Raw genomic sequence first — 19,850 nt, 5'->3', positions numbered from 1 at the left:
GGGTGGGGAGTTTTTGAAACTAGCAAAGTCCACAACTCTGGGCTCTCGTTATCTCATTTTTGAAAGTTTCCCATTTTCCTTTACCTGCAAACATCCACCCCAATCAACCTTTAAAAGTTCTTGCCTAACACCATCAAAATTGACTTTCCTCCAGTTTTGAACTTGAACTTTTAGATCTGATCTATTCTTTTCCATCACTATTTTAAAACTAGTAGAATTATGGTCACTGGCCCTAAAGTGCTCTCAGTTCTAACAAATAACTTCTCTGGGCATATTTCTATGAATATCCTCCCTAAGTACAGCCATAATGTTATCCCTAATCAAAACATGCCACTCCCCCTCCTCTCTTGCCTCTCCCCCATCTTTCTATCCTTCCTATAGCATCTGTATCCTGGAAGGTTAAACTATCAGTCCTGTCCATCGTTGATACATGTCTCTGTAATCGCTATGATATCCCAGTCCCAAGTTCCCATCCATGCCTTCAATTCATCCGCCTTACCTGTTAGGCCTCTTGCATTGAAATAAATGATGTTTAATTTATCAGTCCAACCTCGTGCTCTGCTTTGTTTCTGTCTGCCCTGACTGTTTGAGTTACTCCTTTTCCCAACCTTAGCAGTCTCAGACTGATCTCGTTCTTCACTATGTACCTGGGTACCCTCCACTCCCTCCACCCTTCTCCACTAGGTTAAATCCTCCTGAGCAGCTCTTGCAAATGTCCCCACCAGTACATTAGTCCCCTTCCAATTCAGCCTTCCAGCAACCCAGCCTTCTTATACAGGTCGCTTCTACCCCAAAAGAGATTCCAATGATCAAAAAATGTGAATCCATCTCCCCTGCGCCAGTTCCACAGCCATGCATTCATGTGCTCCATCCTCCTATTCCTACCCTTAAAGAGCTTGTGGCACTGGGAGAAAACCAGATATTACTAACCTCAAAAACCTCCTTTTTAAATCCTGCCCAACTTCCTACACTCTCTCCTTAGAATTTTGTCCTTTTTTGTTCCTATCTTGTTAGTTCCAATGTGTTCAATGACATCCTGCTGGTCCCTCTCCCCTTTGAGGATATTCTGCACTGTCTCCGAGATATCCAGTGAGGCAACACACCATTCTTACATCTTGCTGTCGGACGCAGAGACCTCTGTCTGTGCCTCTGACTCGACAGTCCCCTATCACAATCGATTGCTTTGAATCTGGCATTACCCTCAGTATATTAGAGCCTGCCTCAGTACCAGAAACCTGGCTGTCAGTGCTACATTCCCCTGCATTTTCCAAAACAGCATACTTGTTTGAGGTGGGGATAGCCACTGGAGATTCCTGCACTACCTGCCTACCCCTCCTACCTTTCCTGGAGGTAACCCCTTCTCCCCAACTGTATCTGTGGTTTATCTCCCTCCCCAAAACTGCCATCCATCATGCCCCCTACTCCTGTAAATTCCTCATTGTTTCTAACTACTGCTCCAACCAATCCATGTGATCCAATGGGATTCGCAAAGAAACACACTTCCTGCAGACATAATCATCAGGAACATGGAAATCCTCCCTAATCTCCTACATTGAACTGGAAGAGCACATCATTGTACTAAAGGCCATCTTTGCATCTTAATCAACGTACAGACCCAGAAAATAGCACTGTCTTACTGTTTTGAACATACCGCTCCAGGCGAGCTTAGTAGCTATGTTTTTTATATTTTTAAAGTTTAATCAAGAGACAGATCTCAATAGAAACATATAATCAAATAATAACCCACCCAACTCACTGTTGTAGATTTACAAAAAATACACAGTAAGGTTACACTTTAAAATTAGCCACTTAACTGTGCCCCTGCTGTGAATTACCCCACTCCAACTTCAGCTGTTAATTTTGCTGTTTGTTGATTTTTCTTAGATAAACTCCAATGTCCAGAGATACTTGAAGCCAAACAGAGGCAGTTAGTTATGCAGGTTATTGCGAGTCAGACAGTCATGTAGGTTTACTGCTCCATTTGATTTGCTTCCCATGTGGTCACTACCTTTGTCTCTCTTCCTCTTTTTTAAAATGCCATTGTTTTGATCCTTTTTCCCCCAAAGTTCCAAAACAATGCCACAGCTTATAATACAGTAATTACTGCTCATAGAATTTGACGAAATCGGCTCCAACACTGAAGATACCTCAAAAAAGGCGCAGGTCTTAGAGCCATAACTTTTCCCTGTCCTCCAACTTCGATCACCCAGACCCCCATCACAGTCTGAGCATCCAGATTAATGAAAATTGCTTATGCAAGTTGCCTTGATGGTTTTTGTTAACTGTTCTGGGGTTTATAAGATTATGATGTTTGGAATAGTATTTTTAAACGAAGGGTGAAATGCAGGGATCATGTGACCTGTTCTAAAGTCTGCTTGGCAGCAAGCTGGGATGGTTTTCTTGTTACAGGTTAAGGGAGGGACAGTTATCTCACAGGGAAGAACATGCAAGATGTTTATGTTTGGAGATAATGGCAGTAGACTATGTACCAATAATTCCCCAAAGTCCCAGGCAAGTCTTGAGGGTGCCTGCTCATAAACAGTTACATCTTAAACTGTCTATTTATTTCAATAATGAAAGAGAATTGACCTTCAAAGATACCACTCCAGGAAACTGGAGCATCTTTGGAAACTGGGAGCACCTGTGGACTCCTTGAGGGAATCATTATAATTTCAGTGGAGAGTATGTTGTATGATGAGAATGAAAGACAAACATTTCTCTCTGTAGATTAAAATATAGGTTGCAAACAAAAAGAAAGTGGTGTTTAGCCAGTGGCATTTTTAGTTATTTATTACAGTAAAGGTTGTAAAATAAAAAAACCTTGTCATGTCATTCTTTTAGCTATCAACTAGTAATTCAAATTTAGTTTTAAAAGGTATGGATCTCTACAAGAAGTTTGACCAGCACTTACATGAACATAAGATTTCAGTTCTTTTTGTTGAATTTAGTGAAGAATAAAAATGGCTTTGTTGAAGCATTTCTCAAAAGAATGCATCTTTAAGTGTGAGGCAGCAAGTAAAAAATGTTAATTTAAGAGCAGTGGCAGAAAAGTTGGAAGTAGGGTAACATGTTAGCATCATGAAAGCAAAAATTGTCGAAGTATTAGCTCGAGGAGAGTATCTTGGGGAAGTAAAGATGGCATATAACTGTGACCTCTAGGATTCACTTACAAGTGAAGCAACTTGAACTCCCGAGAGAGAGCGATCTGGAAAGAGTCTGAACACAAAAGGGTTGGTAAAGGAGGAAGGCAGGGGAGAAAGAGAACGTAAAAGTGGAAAGAGAAAAGAAAATCCAAAAAGTTAAATACAAACTTGAAAAAGGGAAAAAGAAATTGCTCAGAGAAAGTGAAGTTTGGAAATTTGAACCTCACAGAGAAAGGCTTTGATTACATGATCAGAGAATAACCAGCAGACTGATGATTTAATACTTGTCTTTAATGTGACAAAGAATATTTGCCTCATGTCAAAACTCAGAGAGGGAAGTGATGAAATATGTCACATATAATTTGACAAAATTGCTTTGAAGACTCAGTGATACAAGAAATTTGGATAATCCTACTGCAAAGTGTTTTAGTAGGAAAAAACATTGGAGATATATTCAACTGTTTCTGATCTACATTCTGCAGATGGCAGAATTAAAATTGCTGTGCTTGATGCATATGAGTCAGCTCCAGAAGATGTTAGACAGAAATTGGGAAATCTGAGGAGGAGACAGGATTCAGACTTTCGTGGATTTAGCTAGAGAGAAAGCAATGTAATTTGGTTGTGTCGGTCTGTAAAATTGGATGTTAATTTGTGAAAACTGTAGAGAGGTATTGTTATATGGGTCTGAAAGAATTAATACTGCTTTGTTGACATCAGCACTATCCAATCTAATAATGTCACAAGGACTGGGTGGGGTGGGGGAGATAACTAAGACTTTTGAAGGTGTCAGACCTGCGACTAGGCCCTCCTAACAGTTGCTGTCATAACATATATCTTTGTAACATGTAAATAGTTGCAGAAATGCAATCAACTATATTTTGTTTATAAGAAGATACTTTTCTAGTTAGACCAGATGTACCTAGAAGGCAGCATGTATAACATTTCCTTTGTCCTCCTGGTAACTGCTTGCCATGCTAAAGCTCTGAATAGACAGCTTGTTTTGGAAGTCTTGTGTCAGGCACAATGTGTGCTAGCCCAACTGACTGACTGTAACTCATGCTTCAACACTGGGATGTTGATCTGATTGGGGATGCTGATGTGGGAATACCTATCCTACAACTGGATTTCCAGAATTTTTTGGAGGCGTTGCTGATATTAAGATCATAAAATCATAAGAAATATGAATGGGTGCAGGCCATTTGGCCTCTCAAACCTGCTTCACTATTCAATAGGATCATGGCTGATCTGACAGTCCTCACATCCACTTTCATACCTTTTCCCCATAAACCTTGATTCCCCTACCAGTCAAGAATCTATCCATCTTAGCCTTAAATATGCACAAGGGCACTTGCGCAGCTCTCTGTGGCAAGGACTTCCAAAGACTCAAATCTTCTGAGAGAAGAAATTCCTCCTCATCTCAGTCTTAAATTCATTTACCTTTATCCTGAGGCTATGCCCATTGATCCTAGACTCTCCCGTGACGGGAAACATCCCCTCAGTATTTACGCTGTCAAATCCATTAAGAATCCTATATATTTCAATGAGATCACCTCTCTTCTTCTAAACTCCAAAAAGTACAGTCCCAACCCGTTCACCATTTGCTCATAAAGATTTCCCTCCAAATCAAGGGCCATCCTAATTGAACCTTCTCTGACATACCTCCAATGAAATTACATCTTTCCTTAAATAATGGGACCAAAAGTTCTCACAGTACTCAAGACATGGTCACACAAGCACCTTGTACAGTTACAATAAAACTTTCCTATTCTTATACTTCAAACTCCTTGAAATATGGGCAAACATTCTGTGTTTTGTGTACAAAAAATCCCCAAGTCCCTTTGTGTTGCAGCTTTATCCAGTTTTTCTTCAAGTACTCTGTTCATTCATTCCTCCTGCCAAAAGGAACAAGTTCACATTTTCCTACATTATACTCAATTTGCCAACATTTTGTTCACCTACTTAACTTATTAATATCTCTGCGTAAACTGTCTCTTTCCTTCTCGCAACTTGCCTTTCCACCTATTTTTGGGCTACAGTACATTTGCTTCCTTCCTCCAAGTCATCTATATGCATTGTAAACAGTTGAGGTCCCAGTGCTAATCCCTGTGGAACCCAACTGATTTCAGGTTGCCAAACTGATAAAGAACCCCTTATCTCCACTTGCTATTTCCTGCTTAATAGCCAATGTCTTACCTCCAACAACACATGGGCCCTTATGATTTAACCTTTTGTGGCATGCCACATTGATGGTTTTCCAAGCCTCCCATACTTCTCAGAGTCTAAGGATTTTTGGAAAATTACAATCTAGGCATCCACTATCTCTGTAGCTACTTCTTTTCAGATATGCAGGCCATCAGGGGCCTTTAGCCCCATTAGTTTATCTAATACTACTTCTCTGTTTTATTGCGAATATTCCATGCATAAGATACAGTACTTGAGACTTGTCTTTTTAACAATTCTACACTTCTTTCTTCTACTGTGACATTACCTCATAAAAAGGAAGACAAATGTTGTTCAATGGGAGTTCAAACATCACAGTTCCAGGACAACTGGCAAGAATTTCTCAGGGTAGATATTTTCTAATCAACCTGTTCAGGGATGTTATTACACACCTCTGGAACAAATGGGACTTGAACGCAGGTCTCCTGGCTCAGAGGTAGGAACTTTACAACTGCATTGTAAGAGCCTTGAATTCCAGCTTCAGCTGCTTTATCAATTTTCTTCCATCTATCATAAGCACAGAAATAAGGATGTTCCCTGATGACTGCATATGTTTAATACTGACACTTGAGATACTGAGGCAGTCCATGTTCAAATGCAGCTAGACCTGGCCAATATTCGTGTTTGCACCACCCAAGTGCCTGGCAATAACCATATCCAATAAGAGAGAACGCAACTACCAACCCTCGAATTTCTTCAGCATTACAAGGGCTGAATCCAACATATCAACAATCTTGAAGTTACCGTTTATCAGAAACTGCGCGGGACCAACCATACAGCTCCTGTGAGTACAAGATCAGATCAGCGGCCTGGAATTCAGCAGCCAGTAACTCATCTCCTGTCTCCCCAAAGTCTGTCCACCATATACCAGGCACAAGAGAGACATTGGTTTAATGGAATACTCTTCATTTGCTTGGATAAGTGCAGCTCCAACAATAGTGAAGAACTTTGACACCATCCAGGACAAAGCAACCTGCTTGACTCATGCCACCTTCAAATATTCACTCCCCCCACCACCAGCACACTATAGCGGCTGTGTGTTCCTGCACTGCAGTAACTCAGTGGGGCTTCTCTGACAGCACCTTCTAATCCTGTGACCTCTATCCCCTAGACAAACAAGGACAGAAGGCACATGGGAATACCAAAATGCCTCTCCAAGTCATATACCATCCTGACTTGGAACTGTATTGCAATCACTGGGTAAAAATCCTGAACTCACTAACATTGCTATGGGTATAGCTACACCCCAAGGGCTGTAGTGGTTCAAGAACAGATTCTCCTGGGCAACTGGGGAAAGACAATAAAATGAAGAGATGGCCACATCCTATGAAGAAATAAAAAAAGACTACAAGCTTTGAGGAATTGAACATTTTTGTCAAACTCTGTGGAGCAGATCTTTCTGACATATTTTCTGCAAAGCTGAAAATTAAATGACTTTCCCACAATATGTTAGATCACAGCACCTTCTAAACCTGTGACATCTATTAAAAAATAGTCAATAGAATGTGTGCCCAACCCAAGAAACAAGGCCTTCCTACATTATGTGGGCTTCATTTAGTGACCAGAAATTCTGATTTGAACAAATGACTACATTCTGCCTGGACATGAGGGGTGAAAGTTTCCATCAGCCTGCCATGAAAATGGCCAAGCAGGCAGAAAAATGGCAGAATTTAAAACTTAGCTGCAAATCCTCCCTCTGTGATTCTTTCCCCCTCTCTATTCATTCATAGGACATCACTGGCTGGACAGCATTTATTGCCAATCCCTAGTTGCCCTTGTGAAGGCGAAGCTGAGCTGTCTTCTTGAACCGCTGCAGTACATGTGCTGTAGGTAGATCCACAATGCTGTTAAGGAGGGAATTCCAAGATTTTCACCCAGCAACAGTGAAGGAATGGCAAGATTGTTTACACTAGTTGTACACTAGTATTTTGCTTATAAAATATTGGCCCTGGCCTCAAAAAAGCCTCCAAATCAAATTGGTCTGCTCAACAAGTTTCTGCTGATTGTGGATCAATATCCAGACTGTTCAAATTAACTTATAGTTACCAGGTGCTAGAACATTATTTAAATCACAACAATTACTTAATTTATACAGCCTATGCAACAATCAAGCCAGTAAATAGTTCAGAGTTTTGAATAAGACTCATATTCAGACACTAAACTGAATATGTCACATTCCAAAACTCAAAATATTAATGCAATTTCTCTCTCCGCAGCTGTGCCAGACTAACTAATTTTCTCCTGCACTCTCTGTGTTTTTGATAATTTAGTATAGTTATTCAAAATAATTATGAGTGATTTTCGAGAAAGTAGACTAGTTACCCAATTAAGAATATTTAACTTTTGTGATAAACCCATTTTCAGTTAAATGACTGAAACACCAACTCACCACTCATGGGATTCCCTCTGTGCTCTCATCCGTTTCTATCTCTGTAACCTCTTCTTGATCTAAAGCCTTCCAAAATTCCTGTTTTCCCAATCCTGCCCTCTTGCAAATTCACAGTTTTTATCACCGCACATGCCTTCAAGTTGCCGATAGATCATGAATTCAGGAACTCCCTCCTTGGCCTCTCACTACTCACTCATCTTTAACAATGCTCCTGAACACTCTGGACTGAGGTTTGAGTCACTTTCCCCAACAATCCCTTATGTAATGGAGACTGCGGTTTGCTTTGTACACACTCCTGCGCAGGACCTGGGTCACCTTCCTGCTTTAACGACTGCATATAAATACAAATTGTTGTTGTTGTTGAGCCAAGTTTAACTGTATTTTCTAAGTAAGACACTGTCATTGACAATAGCAATACCTTGTTCCTCAGCGAATCTCATCAGTAAGGCCATGGGATCAGCTCCAGCTGAAAGGACAAAGATGAGTGGAGTGAAATGCCTGGAACCCTTATAACTGTGTTGAAGATCAAAGGTTGGAGGCTCGATGTAAGCAGCATCCATTTTTACTGTGATGAATTGCTGAATGGCAGGAATCATCTGCGGAATAAGAAATGAGTAATCAACATGTGGTTCAGCAAATTAAACCACACTAGGGCAGTCGCTGGTATCCCTGTTTTTCACCAAGCACAGATTTAATCATTTTTGATCACAGCAAGTCAGAGTACTGTATTGAGTAGCATGTGTGGTGAGTCAACGAATCAGTGTGATTACAGCACAAAAGGAGGCTATGCAGTCCATCAAATCCATGCTGGCTCCCTATAAAGCAATGCAAACAATCCATCCCTGGGCTCAATCCTCACAGGCCAGCAGATTTATTGTCTTCGGATGTTCACTTTGAAATCACTTGTCTCGGCTTCCACCTCAAAAGGATCAAGCTGTAACCGTTCCCCACGAAAAACATGCTTCTCACGTCCCTCTTGCATCTCTTCTCTAAGACTTCAAAACTGTATCCTCTAGTTGCTGTACCATCAGTTTTTCCTTGTTTCCCTTATCCAAACCTGTTTATTTCTGTCCAGCTTAATCAAATCTCCTCTCAGTCTCCTTTGGTCCAAGGAAAGCAGACTCAGCCTCCCTAGCCAAACCCTGTCACTAAAATCCCTTGCTTCTGGACCCATTCTAGTAAATCTCTTTGCACTCTTACAGAGACTCTTGTACACTTCCTAAAGTGCAATGACCGGAACTGAACACAATACTCTAGCTAAGGCTCAACCAGAGTTTTATAATGATTCAGTATAAACTTCCTTGTGTTCAATGTCTATTCTTATAAAGCCCAAAATCCCACATACCTTGCTCATTACTCTCTTGGTTGGATCTGCCTTCAAGAATCTGTGCAACATGAACCCCTCTTCCCAAATTTGCTCACCCTGTGACCCTATCTCAAGGATTGAGAATGATTCTGAGAGAATGGGGGAGAAAACATCGCAGTGGGAAGTGGATGTGCAGAGAAACTTGTGAGAGATGGCAGAGGGGACAGGGCCTCTGAACATAGATATCAGAGCAAGAGTACGCTTGTTATAATCAGTCAGAACTCCACAGCAGCCATTACTGTGTCAGAGCCTGCAATTCCACCATTTCAACTTATGACCCCATTGGAGGTCCTGGACCACACTTTGGGAAGTTCTGTCCAATCCTTTCTGGCAAAATTCATCACTTCACACATTCCTGTATTAATTTCTATTTTTCCATTCTGCTCACTATCAGTCTACTCTTCTCACTACCTGTTCATTTTCTTCATCTGTCCATTCTTGCTGTTCCATTCTCAATATATAGAACATAGAACAATACAGCGCAGAACAGGCCCTTCGGCCCTCGATGTTGTTCCGATCTGTGAACTAATCTAAGCCCATCCCCCTACACTATCCCATCATCACCCGTATGCTTATCCAAGGACAGTTTAAATGCCCCTAATGTGGCTAACCTGCAACATTCTTCCACACTGTCCACCACTCCACCGACTTTAGTGTCATCTGCAAACTTACTAACCCATCCACCTATGCCTGCGTCCAAGTCACTTATAAAAATGACAAGCAGCAGTGGTCCCAAAATAGATCCTTGAGGCACACCACTAGTAATTGGACTCCAGGCTGAATATTTTCCATCAACTCACTGCCCTCTTACAGAAAGCCAGTTTCTAATCCAAAGTGCTAAATCTCGCTCAATTCCATGCCTCAGTATTTTCTTCAATAGCCTACCATGTGGAACCTTATCAAAGGCTTTACTGAAGTCCATGTACACCACGTCAATTGCCCTACCCTCATCCACGTGCTTGGTCACCTTCTCAAAAAAACTCAATGAGGTTTGTGAGATACAACCTGCCCTTGATGAATCCATGTTGACTATCTCCAATCAAATTGTTGCTTTCTAGATGATTATAAATCCTATCTCTTATAATCCTTTCCAAAACTTTTCCTACAACAGACGCAAGGCTCACAGGTCTATAATAACCTGGGTCATCCCTAATGCCCTTCTTGAACAAGGGGACAATATTTGCAATCCTCCAGTCCTCTGGTACTAAACCTATAGACAATGAGGACTCAAAGATCAAGGCCAAAGGCTCCATCACCTCCTCCCTAGCATCCCAGAGAATCCGCGGAAAAATCCCATTCGGCCTGGGGGATTTATCTACCTTCACACCTTCTAGAATTGATAACACCTCCTTCTTACGAACCTCAATCCTTTTAATTCTAGTAGCCAGTAACTCAGTTGTCTCATCTACAATATTCTTCTGTTCCTCAGTGAAAATAGATGAAAAATATTTGTTTAGCACCTCTCCGATCTCCATAGGGTCCACACACAACTTCCCACTTCTGTCTTTGACTGGCCCTATTCCTACCCTAGTCATCCTGTTATTCCTCACATACCTACAGAAAGCTTTAGGGTTCTCCTTTGTTCTACCTGCTAATGTCTGCTCATCATGTCCTTGCTCTTCTTAACTCTCTCTTTAAATCCTTCCTAGATAATCTGTAACTCTCCATCACCTCATCTGAACTATCTCGTCTCAACATCACATAAGCCTCCCTCTTCTGCTTAACAAGAGATACAATTTCTTTAGTAAACCACGGTTCCCTTACCTTATCACTTCCTCCTGGCCTGACAGGGACACACCTATCAAGGACGCACAATATCTGTTCCTTAAACCAGCTCCACATTTCGATTGTCCCCATCCCCTGCATTTTGCTACCCCCTCCTAAGTCTTGCCTCATCTATAACTCTTGCCCTGTGGCATGTTCCTATCCCTTTCCATCACTAAACTAAACGTAACCGAATTATGGTCACTGTCTCCAAAGTGCTCACCTACCACTAAATCAAACACCTGGCCTGGTTCATTGCCAAGTACCAGATCCAGTGTGGCTTCCCCTCGTGTCGGCCCTTCGAAATACTGTGTCAGGAAACCCTCCTGCACACATTGGACAAAAACTGATCCATCCAATGTACTAGAGTTATAGCATTTCCAGTCAATGTTGGGGATGTTAAAGTCTCCCATAATGACCCCGTGTTCCTTGCACTCCTGCCCAGAATCATTTTGCCAATCCTTGCCTCCATATCCCTGGAACTTTGCGGGGGCCTATAAAAAACTCCCAGCGGTGTGGCCTCTCCTCTCCTATTTCTGACCTCAGCTCATAACACCTCAGTAGACGTGTACTCGGCAAAAGTTCTTTCAGCCACCGTTATACTGTCCTTGACTAACAAAGCCACACCTTCCCCTCTTTTACAACCTTCCCTGAGCTTTATGAAAGATCTAAACCCTGCAACCTGCAACATCCATTCCTGACCCTGTTCTATCCATGTCTCTGAAATGGCCACAACATCGAAGCTCCAGGTAACTATCCACGCTGCAAGCTCACCTGCCTTATTCTGGGTATTTCTGGCGTTGAAGTAGATACACTTCAATCCAGCTTGCTGTCTGCCAGCAGACTCCTGTGACAGTGAGATCCTGTCCATGTCCTCCCTACTCGCTTCCTCCTGTGTACTAGAACTACACCTCAGTTTCCCATCCCCCTTCTGAGCTAGTTTAAATCCACCCGAATAGCGCTAGCAAATTTCCCGCCCAGGATATTAGTACTCCTCTGGTTCAAGTGGAGAACATCCTGTTTGTAGAGGTCCCACCTTCCCCAGAATGAGCCCCAATTATCCACGACTTGAGACTGGTCGCCCTCTCCCTCAGGACCCCAAAGACACGATCCGAGACATCACGGACCCTGGCACCTGGGAGGCAACACACCAACCGTGAGTCTCTTTCATTCCAAACAAACCTTCTATGTGTCCCTCTAATTGTTGAGTCCCCAGTGACTAATACTAACCCCTTCCCTTCTGAGCAAGAGGGACAGACTCTGTGCCAGAGACCTGAACCCCAGTGCACACCCCTGGTAAGTTGTCCCCCCCAGCATATCCAAAACGGTATACTTGTTTTTCAGGGGAATGACGGAGGGGGGGAATCCCTGCACTGTTATTTCCCCCTTCTAACAGTTACCCAGCTTTCTTTGTGCTTAGGAGTAACTACTTCCCTGTAACTCTTATCTATCACATTGCCTCCCAAATGATCCGAAGTTCATCCAGCTCCTGCTCCAGTTCCCTAACACGGTCTTGGAGGAGCAAGAGTTGGGTGCACTTCCTGCAGATGTACTTGGATGGGACACTAATGGCATCCCTCACCTCAAACAGCATGCAGGAGGAACATTCCTCTCCCTGCACTGTCATCCCTGCTAGTCCCCTTATCAGAAAGTTTTAAAAAAAGAAGAGAAGCTTACTGATTTGTCCTTGGTGTATAAGGTTAGAGGAGGTGAATGGATGGGAGGCCCTGCAAGGGTAGGGTCTAGAGTTTAGAAAACACTCACTTATATAGCTGAGGGGAAAAAAGTCCCTCCTTTCCCAGAAACCTCTGCTTCCCGACAGGCCCCTGCTCGAAGCCCCTGCTCTTCCTGCTGCTGAAGACCGAAATGGAGAGCTCCGACGCTCAACGTAAGCTTTTAAGATTTAAAATCACTGACTCACCCGCTTCCATACAGGCCCCTGGTCCAAGCTCCCGCTGTTCCTGCTGCTGAAAACAACATCTGTCCATCCTCCTCACTATCAGTTCACTTTCCTCACTTTCTGTCCATTCTCCTTGCCATCTGTTTATTCTTACTATCTGTCCATTCTCACTATCTCTCCATTCCCATTATCTTTTTTCTGTTTTGCTGTGATCTAAAGGTATCATCCTCATTATTTTCCATTGCCCCAAATTTGGAATAGAACATCCTTGAAAGCCACCCAGGTTGACAGGGCTGTTAAGAGGACATACAGTGTTTTAGCTTTTATTAATAGAGGGATCGAGTTCCGGAACCAAAAGGTTATGCTGCAGCTGTACAAAACTCTGGTGCGGCCGCACTTGGAGTATTGCGTACAGTTCTGATCACCGCATTATAAGAAGGATGTGGAAGCTTTGGAAAGGGTGCAGAGGAAATTTACTAGGATGTTGCCTGGTATGGAGGGAAGGTCTTACGAGGAAAGGCTGAGGGACTTGAGGCTGTTTTCGTTAGAGAGAAGAAGGTTGAGAGGTGACTTAATTGAAACATATAAAATAATCAGAGGGTTAGATAGGGTGGATAGGGAGAGCCTCTTTCCTAGGATGGTGACGGTGAGCACGAGGGGGCACAGCTTTAAATTGAGGGGTGAAAGATATAGGACAGATGTCAGAGGTAGTTTCTTTACTCAGAGAGTAGTAAGGGAATGGAACGCTTTGCCTGCAACGGTAGTAGATTCGCCACCTTTAGGTATATTTAAGTCGTCATTGGATAAGCATATGGACGTACATGGAATAGTGTAGGTTAGATGGGCTTGAGATCGGTATGACAGGTCGGCACAACATTGAGGGCCGAAAACATAGAACATAACTAGTACAGCACAGTACAGGCTCACCATGTTGTGCCAAACTTTTACCCTAAAGCTAAGGTTGATCTAACCTCCACCCCTACCTTATACTATCATCCATAAGCCTATCTAATAGCCACTACTGAGGGCAACTCCACTATCCCCTCTGGCAATGCATTCTCAGCCTCTACCACTCTCTGAGAAAAGAACCTACCTCTGATATCTCCCCTATATCTACCTCTACTCACTTTAAAACTATGCCCCCTATTAATTGTTACCTCCACCCTAGGAAAAAGTCTCTGGCTAGCCACTCTATCTATACCTCTGGTCGTTTTGTACACCTCTATCAAGTCACCTCTCAACCTTTGTTATTCAAAAGAGAAAAGCCCTAGCACTCTCAAACTTTCCTCATAAGACCTTCCCTTCATTCTAGGCAACATCTGGTAAGTCTCCTCTGCACCTAAATTTCCACAGCTTGCCTCTAATGAGGCAAGCAGAACTGGACACAATACTCCAGATGTGGCTGAACCAGGCTTTTGTATAGCTCTTGAAATCAATTCCTCTATTAATGAAAGCTAACACACCATACGCCTCCTTAACAACTCTATGCACCTGGGTGGCAGCTTTCAGGGAACTGTGAGCATGAACCCCAAGATCCCTCTGCTCCTCCACACTGCCAAGCATCTTTCTGTTAGCCCTGTATTCTGCTTTTAAGTTAGTCCTTCCACAATGAATCACCTCACACTTTTCAGGGTTAAACTCCATCTGCCACTTCTCAGCCCATCTCTGCATCCTATCAATGTCCCTTTGTAACTGAGAACAGCCCTCCGCACTGTCCCAACGTGACCCATCTTTGTATCATCCACGAACTTGCTAATCCACCCTTCCACTCCTTCGTCCAAATCACTTACAAAAATCACAAATAGAAGAGGACCCAGAACAGATCCTTGTGGTGCACCACTCGCAATTGAGCACCATGTTGAATATTTTCCATCCAATACCACCCTTTGTCTTCAAAGGGTCAGCCAATTCTGAATCCAATCTGCCACTTTTCCCCCTATCCTGTGCCTCCTTACCCTCTGCATCATGGCGAACCCCCTCTGGACTGTCTCCAAAGCATCCACATCCTTTTGGTGATGTGGCGACCAGAACTGTATGCAATATTCCAAATGTGGTCGAACCAAAGTCTTATACAATTGTAACATGACCTGCCAACTTTTGTACTCAATACCCCGTCCGATGAATGAAAGCATGCCGTATGCCTTCTTGACCACTCTAGCGACCTGCCTTGCCACCTTCAGGGTACAATGGACCTGAACACCCAGATCTCTCTATGCATCAATTTTCCCCAGGGCTTTTCCATTCACCATATAGTTCGCTCTTGAATTGGATCTTTCAAAATGCATCACCCCACATTCATGTCTTCAAAGAATTCAGTAAGGTTTGTGAGGCATGATCTATACCTCACAAATCCACGCTGACTATCACGAATCAAACTGTGCCTTTCTGAGTAATCATAAATCCTGTCTCTCAGAGCCCTTTCCAATAATTTGCCCACCACCGATGTAAGATTAACTGGCCTGTAATTTGCAGGGTTATCCCTATTCCCTTTTTTGAACAAGGGAATGATGTTTGCCTCTCCAATCTTCCAGCACTATACCCGGAGACAGTGAAGACGAAAAGATCATCACTAAAGGCCCTGTGATCTCTTCCCTCGCTTCCCATAGAATCTTTGGATAAATCCCATCAGGCCCAGGAGACTTAAGTTTTCTTCAACTTCCTCAAAATTCCTAGCACATCTTCCTTACTAACATCCACCTCCTCTAGCCTACCAGCCTGTTTCACACTGTCCTTCCCTACAACGAGGTCCGTCTCAGTTGTGAATACTGAAGAAATGTATTCATTTAGGATCTCTCCTATCTCTGTAGGCTCTGTGCACAAATTCCCATTACAATCTTGACCAGCCCTACCCTTTCTTTAGTCATTCTCTTAGTCCTCACACTTGTGTAAAAAGCCTTGGAGTTTTCCTTGGTAATCATTTGTAAATTTTGAAATTTTACTCTGCATTTTATTTCTAAAAGTATTTGATTCAGTGTCTTACTTAGAAAATACAGTTAAACTTGGCTCAATGACAACAACAATTTGTATTTATACAGTGCCTTTAAAGGAGGGCTGTGTCCCAGGGCCTGCACAGGAGTGTGTACAAGGCAAACCGCAGTCTATATTGTGAGAACGTTTATAGCTCGTGGAATAAAAGGGACAGTGGCAACATGAACGTAAAATTAGCTGAGTGACAGAGCTTGGTGTACAGAAGCAAGGAAGTCTTACTGTCAATCTACAGAGCCTTGGTGGGACTATACCTGATGTGTTGTGTGCAAATCGGGCTCCTTGTCTATAAAAAGGTATGTTGCTATAAAGGGAGTTCAGCAAAAGTTCACCAGACTGAATATTGGGATGGTAGGTTTGTCATATGGATGGACTGAATTTAGAACAATGACAGGGGATCTCAGCAAAATATATAAAATTCAGATAAGGCTAGACAGATTGGATGCAGAAGTGATGCTTACCTTGACCACAGAGTCCACAATAGGGATCACAATCTCAGGATACCTAGTAGACCATTTCAGACCAAAATGAGAAATTCCTTCACTCAAGGGGTAGTGAACCCACTAAATTCTCTACCACAGGAGGCTCATAGACATTTACAGCACAGAAGGAGGCCATTCGACGCATCATGTGAACACTGGTCAATAATGATCTGACTATATTAGTCCAATTTCCAAGTTCCCTGGAGGCTATGGCAATGCAAGTGAATACCTAAACACTTTTTAAATGTTTTAACTTAACCACCTCTTCAGACATCTGATGAAGGGTCTAAGCCCGAAACGCCAGCTTTTCTGCTCCTAAGATGCTGCTTGGCCTGCTGTTTTCATCCAGCTCTACACTTTGTTATCTTGGATTCTCCAGCATCTGCAGTTCCTGTTATCTCTCTCTATACTCACACCACAGGCCATACAAGCAGAAGCTGTTGGGTCACCACGAGGAAGGTTAGTGAGTGAGGGCATATAGTGCGGGAGTCCCCTGTGGCTAACCTTCTCTCAAACAGATATAGCCTGTGGGATACTGTTTGGGAGGGGTGAGTGGGGAGGTCAGCAAATTTTCTTTCAGGGGAAAGCAGCAACAGCCAAGTTTGTGGCATTACAGATGACTCTTCCATACAACAGGGGAGGAAAAATCTGGAACAGCTTTACTGAGAGAGGACTCAATTCTAAGCAGAACTGACAGGCAATTTTTTGGCAGCATGAATGATACAGAGGAAGGTTCACCGGACCGGAAACGTTTACTCTGTTTTTCTCTTTCATAGATGCTGCCAGACCTGCTGAGCTTTTCCAGCAACTTTGTTTTTGTAGCATGAATGGTATGTTGACGCCCTGGTGCCAGAATCAGGGATGTTTCAGAGCAGCTGAAGGACATTCTGAAGGGGGAGGGCGAACAGCCAGAATCGTGGTACATATTGGTGCCAATGACATGGATAAAAAAAGAAATGAAATTCTGCAACAGTAATTTAGAGAGTGACGTAGCAGATTAAAGAGGAGGACTACTAAGATTGCAAACTCCAGGATACTTCCTGTACCCTGTCCTACTAAGTATAGGAATAGGAAGACAGGTAGGGTGAAATGCAAGGCCAAAGTAATTTTGGAGGGACAGCTTTAGCTTTTTGGATCACTTGGACAGTTTCTGTGGTAGATGGACCTGTAAAACCTGGATGGGTTTCATCTGAACTAGAATGGGTCTAATATCCTTGCTGGGAGGTTTGCTTGAGCTGTTTGAAAAGTTTTAAACTGCGATGTGAGGTGGGGGTGGTGGGGGTGGTGGGGGCAGAACACAGCAGATGTAAAGTTGGGAGCAAAGTTGAGGCAAATATAGATGGAATGCTAGGACAGTCTAGCAGGCAGAGAAGACATGGGAGAACTGGAAAGCTAAATTGTATCTGTTTTAATGCAAGAAGCCTGACTGGTAAGCATTGATCAGCGTGTGGGAGTTTTTTTTTCTTCATTCATTAACGGGATGAGGATCTTACTGGCTAGGCAGCATTTATTGCCCATACCTAATTGCCCAGAGGGCAGTTCAGAGTCAACCACATTGCTGTGGTTCTGGAGTCACGTGTAGGGCAGGCCAGGTAAGGATGGCAGTTTCCTTCCCTAAAGGACACTCTCTTTGCTTTCCTAATGTCTTTTTTTAAAATTCCAACACCGACCCTGCACCACCACCACCCACCCCCCCGCCATCCCGCTGTGCCTCTGCACTGAATAAGCTGCACCCTATCCCATTGTGCCTCTGCACTGAATAAGCTGCACCCTATCCCATTGTGCCTCTGCACTGAATATGCAGCACCCTATCCCGCTGTGCCTCCTTACTGAATAAGGAGCACCCCATCCCATTGTGCCTCTGCACTGAATATGCAGCACCCTATCCCGCTGTGCCTCCTTACTGAATAAGGAGCACCCCATCCCATTGTGCCTCTGCACTGAATAAGGAGCACCCTATCCCGCTGTGCCTCCTTACTGAATAAGGAGCACCCCATCCCATTGTGCCTCTGCACTGAATATGCAGCACCCTATCCCGCTGTGCCTCCTTACTGAATAAGGAGCACCCCATCCCATTGTGCCTCTGCACTGAATAAGCTGCACCCTATCCCGCTGTGCCTCCTTACTGAATAAGGAGCACCCCATCCCATTGTGCCTCTGCACTGAATATGCAGCACCCTATCCCGCTGTGCCTCCTTACTGAATAAGGAGCACCCCATCCCATTGTGCCTCTGCACTGAATATGCAGCACCCTATCCCGCTGTGCCTCTGCACTGAATAAGGAGCACCCCATCCCATTGTGCCTCTGCACTGAATAAGCTGCACCCTATCCCGCTGTGCCTCCTTACTGAATAAGGAGCACCCCATCCCATTGTGCCTCTGCACTGAATAAGCTGCACCCTATCCCGCTGTGCCTCCTTACTGAATAAGGAGCACCCCATCCCATTGTGCCTCTGCACTGAATAAGGAGCACCCCATCCCATTGTGCCTCTGCACTGAATAAGGAGCACCCCATCCCATTGTGCCTCTGCACTGAATATGCAGCACCCCATCCCGCTGTGCCTCCTTACTGAATAAGGAGCACCCCATCCCATTGTGCCTCTGCACTGAATAAGCTGCACCCTATCCCGCTGTGCCTCCTTACTGAATAAGGAGCACCCCATCCCATTGTGCCTCTGCACTGAATATGCAGCACCCTATCCCGCTGTGCCTCCTTACTGAATAAGGAGCACCCCATCCCATTGTGCCTCTGCACTGAATAAGCTGCACCCTATCCCGCTGTGCCTCCTTACTGAATAAGGAGCACCCCATCCCATTGTGCCTCTGCACTGAATAAGCTGCACCCTATCCCGCTGTGCCTCCTTACTGAATAAGGAGCACCCCATCCCATTGTGCCTCTGCACTGAATAAGCTGCACCCTATCCCGCTGTGCCTCCTTACTGAATAAGGAGCACCCCATCCCGCTGTGCCTCTGCACTGAATAAGCTGCACCCTATCCCGCTGTGCCTCCTTACTGAATAAGGAGCACCCCATCCCATTGTGCCTCTGCACTGAATAAGCTGCACCCTATCCCGCTGTGCCTCCTTACTGAATAAGGAGCACCCCATCCCATTGTGCCTCTGCACTGAATAAGCTGCACCCTATCCCGCTGTGCCTCCTTACTGAATAAGGAGCACCCCATCCCATTGTGCCTCTGCACTGAATAAGCTGCACCCTATCCCGCTGTGCCTCCTTACTGAATAAGGAGCACCCCATCCCATTGTGCCTCTGCACTGAATAAGCTGCACCCTATCCCGCTGTGCCTCCTTACTGAATAAGGAGCACCCCATCCCATTGTGCCTCTGCACTGAATATGCAGCACCCTATCCCGCTGTGCCTCCTTACTGAATAAGGAGCACCCCATCCCATTGTGCCTCTGCACTGAATATGCAGCACCCTATCCCGCTGTGCCTCCTTACTGAATAAGGAGCACCCCATCCCATTGTGCCTCTGCACTGAATATGCAGCACCCTATCCCGCTGTGCCTCCTTACTGAATAAGGAGCACCCCATCCCATTGTGCCTCTGCACTGAATAAGCTGCACCCTATCCCGCTGTGCCTC

At 44.0% G+C, this 19,850-nt stretch overlaps 1 protein-coding gene across 1 annotated transcript in view; it reads right to left on the bottom strand.

Moving 5' to 3' along the window:
* LOC125463128 (dynein axonemal heavy chain 3-like) overlaps positions 1 to 19,850 on the bottom strand; it is a 556,635-nt gene that overhangs the window by 47,990 nt on the left and 488,795 nt on the right. The window contains 1 exon segment of the mRNA XM_059654753.1: positions 8,171 to 8,348. Within this exon segment, the coding sequence (XP_059510736.1) occupies positions 8,171 to 8,348 (178 nt within the window).

Source organism: Stegostoma tigrinum, chromosome 25 (assembly GCF_030684315.1).
Source record: "Stegostoma tigrinum isolate sSteTig4 chromosome 25, sSteTig4.hap1, whole genome shotgun sequence".
Taxonomy (NCBI): Eukaryota; Metazoa; Chordata; class Chondrichthyes; order Orectolobiformes; family Stegostomatidae; genus Stegostoma; species Stegostoma tigrinum.
Note: the sequence above shows the minus strand (reverse complement) of the source record. Positions and strands in the feature narration are given on the sequence as shown.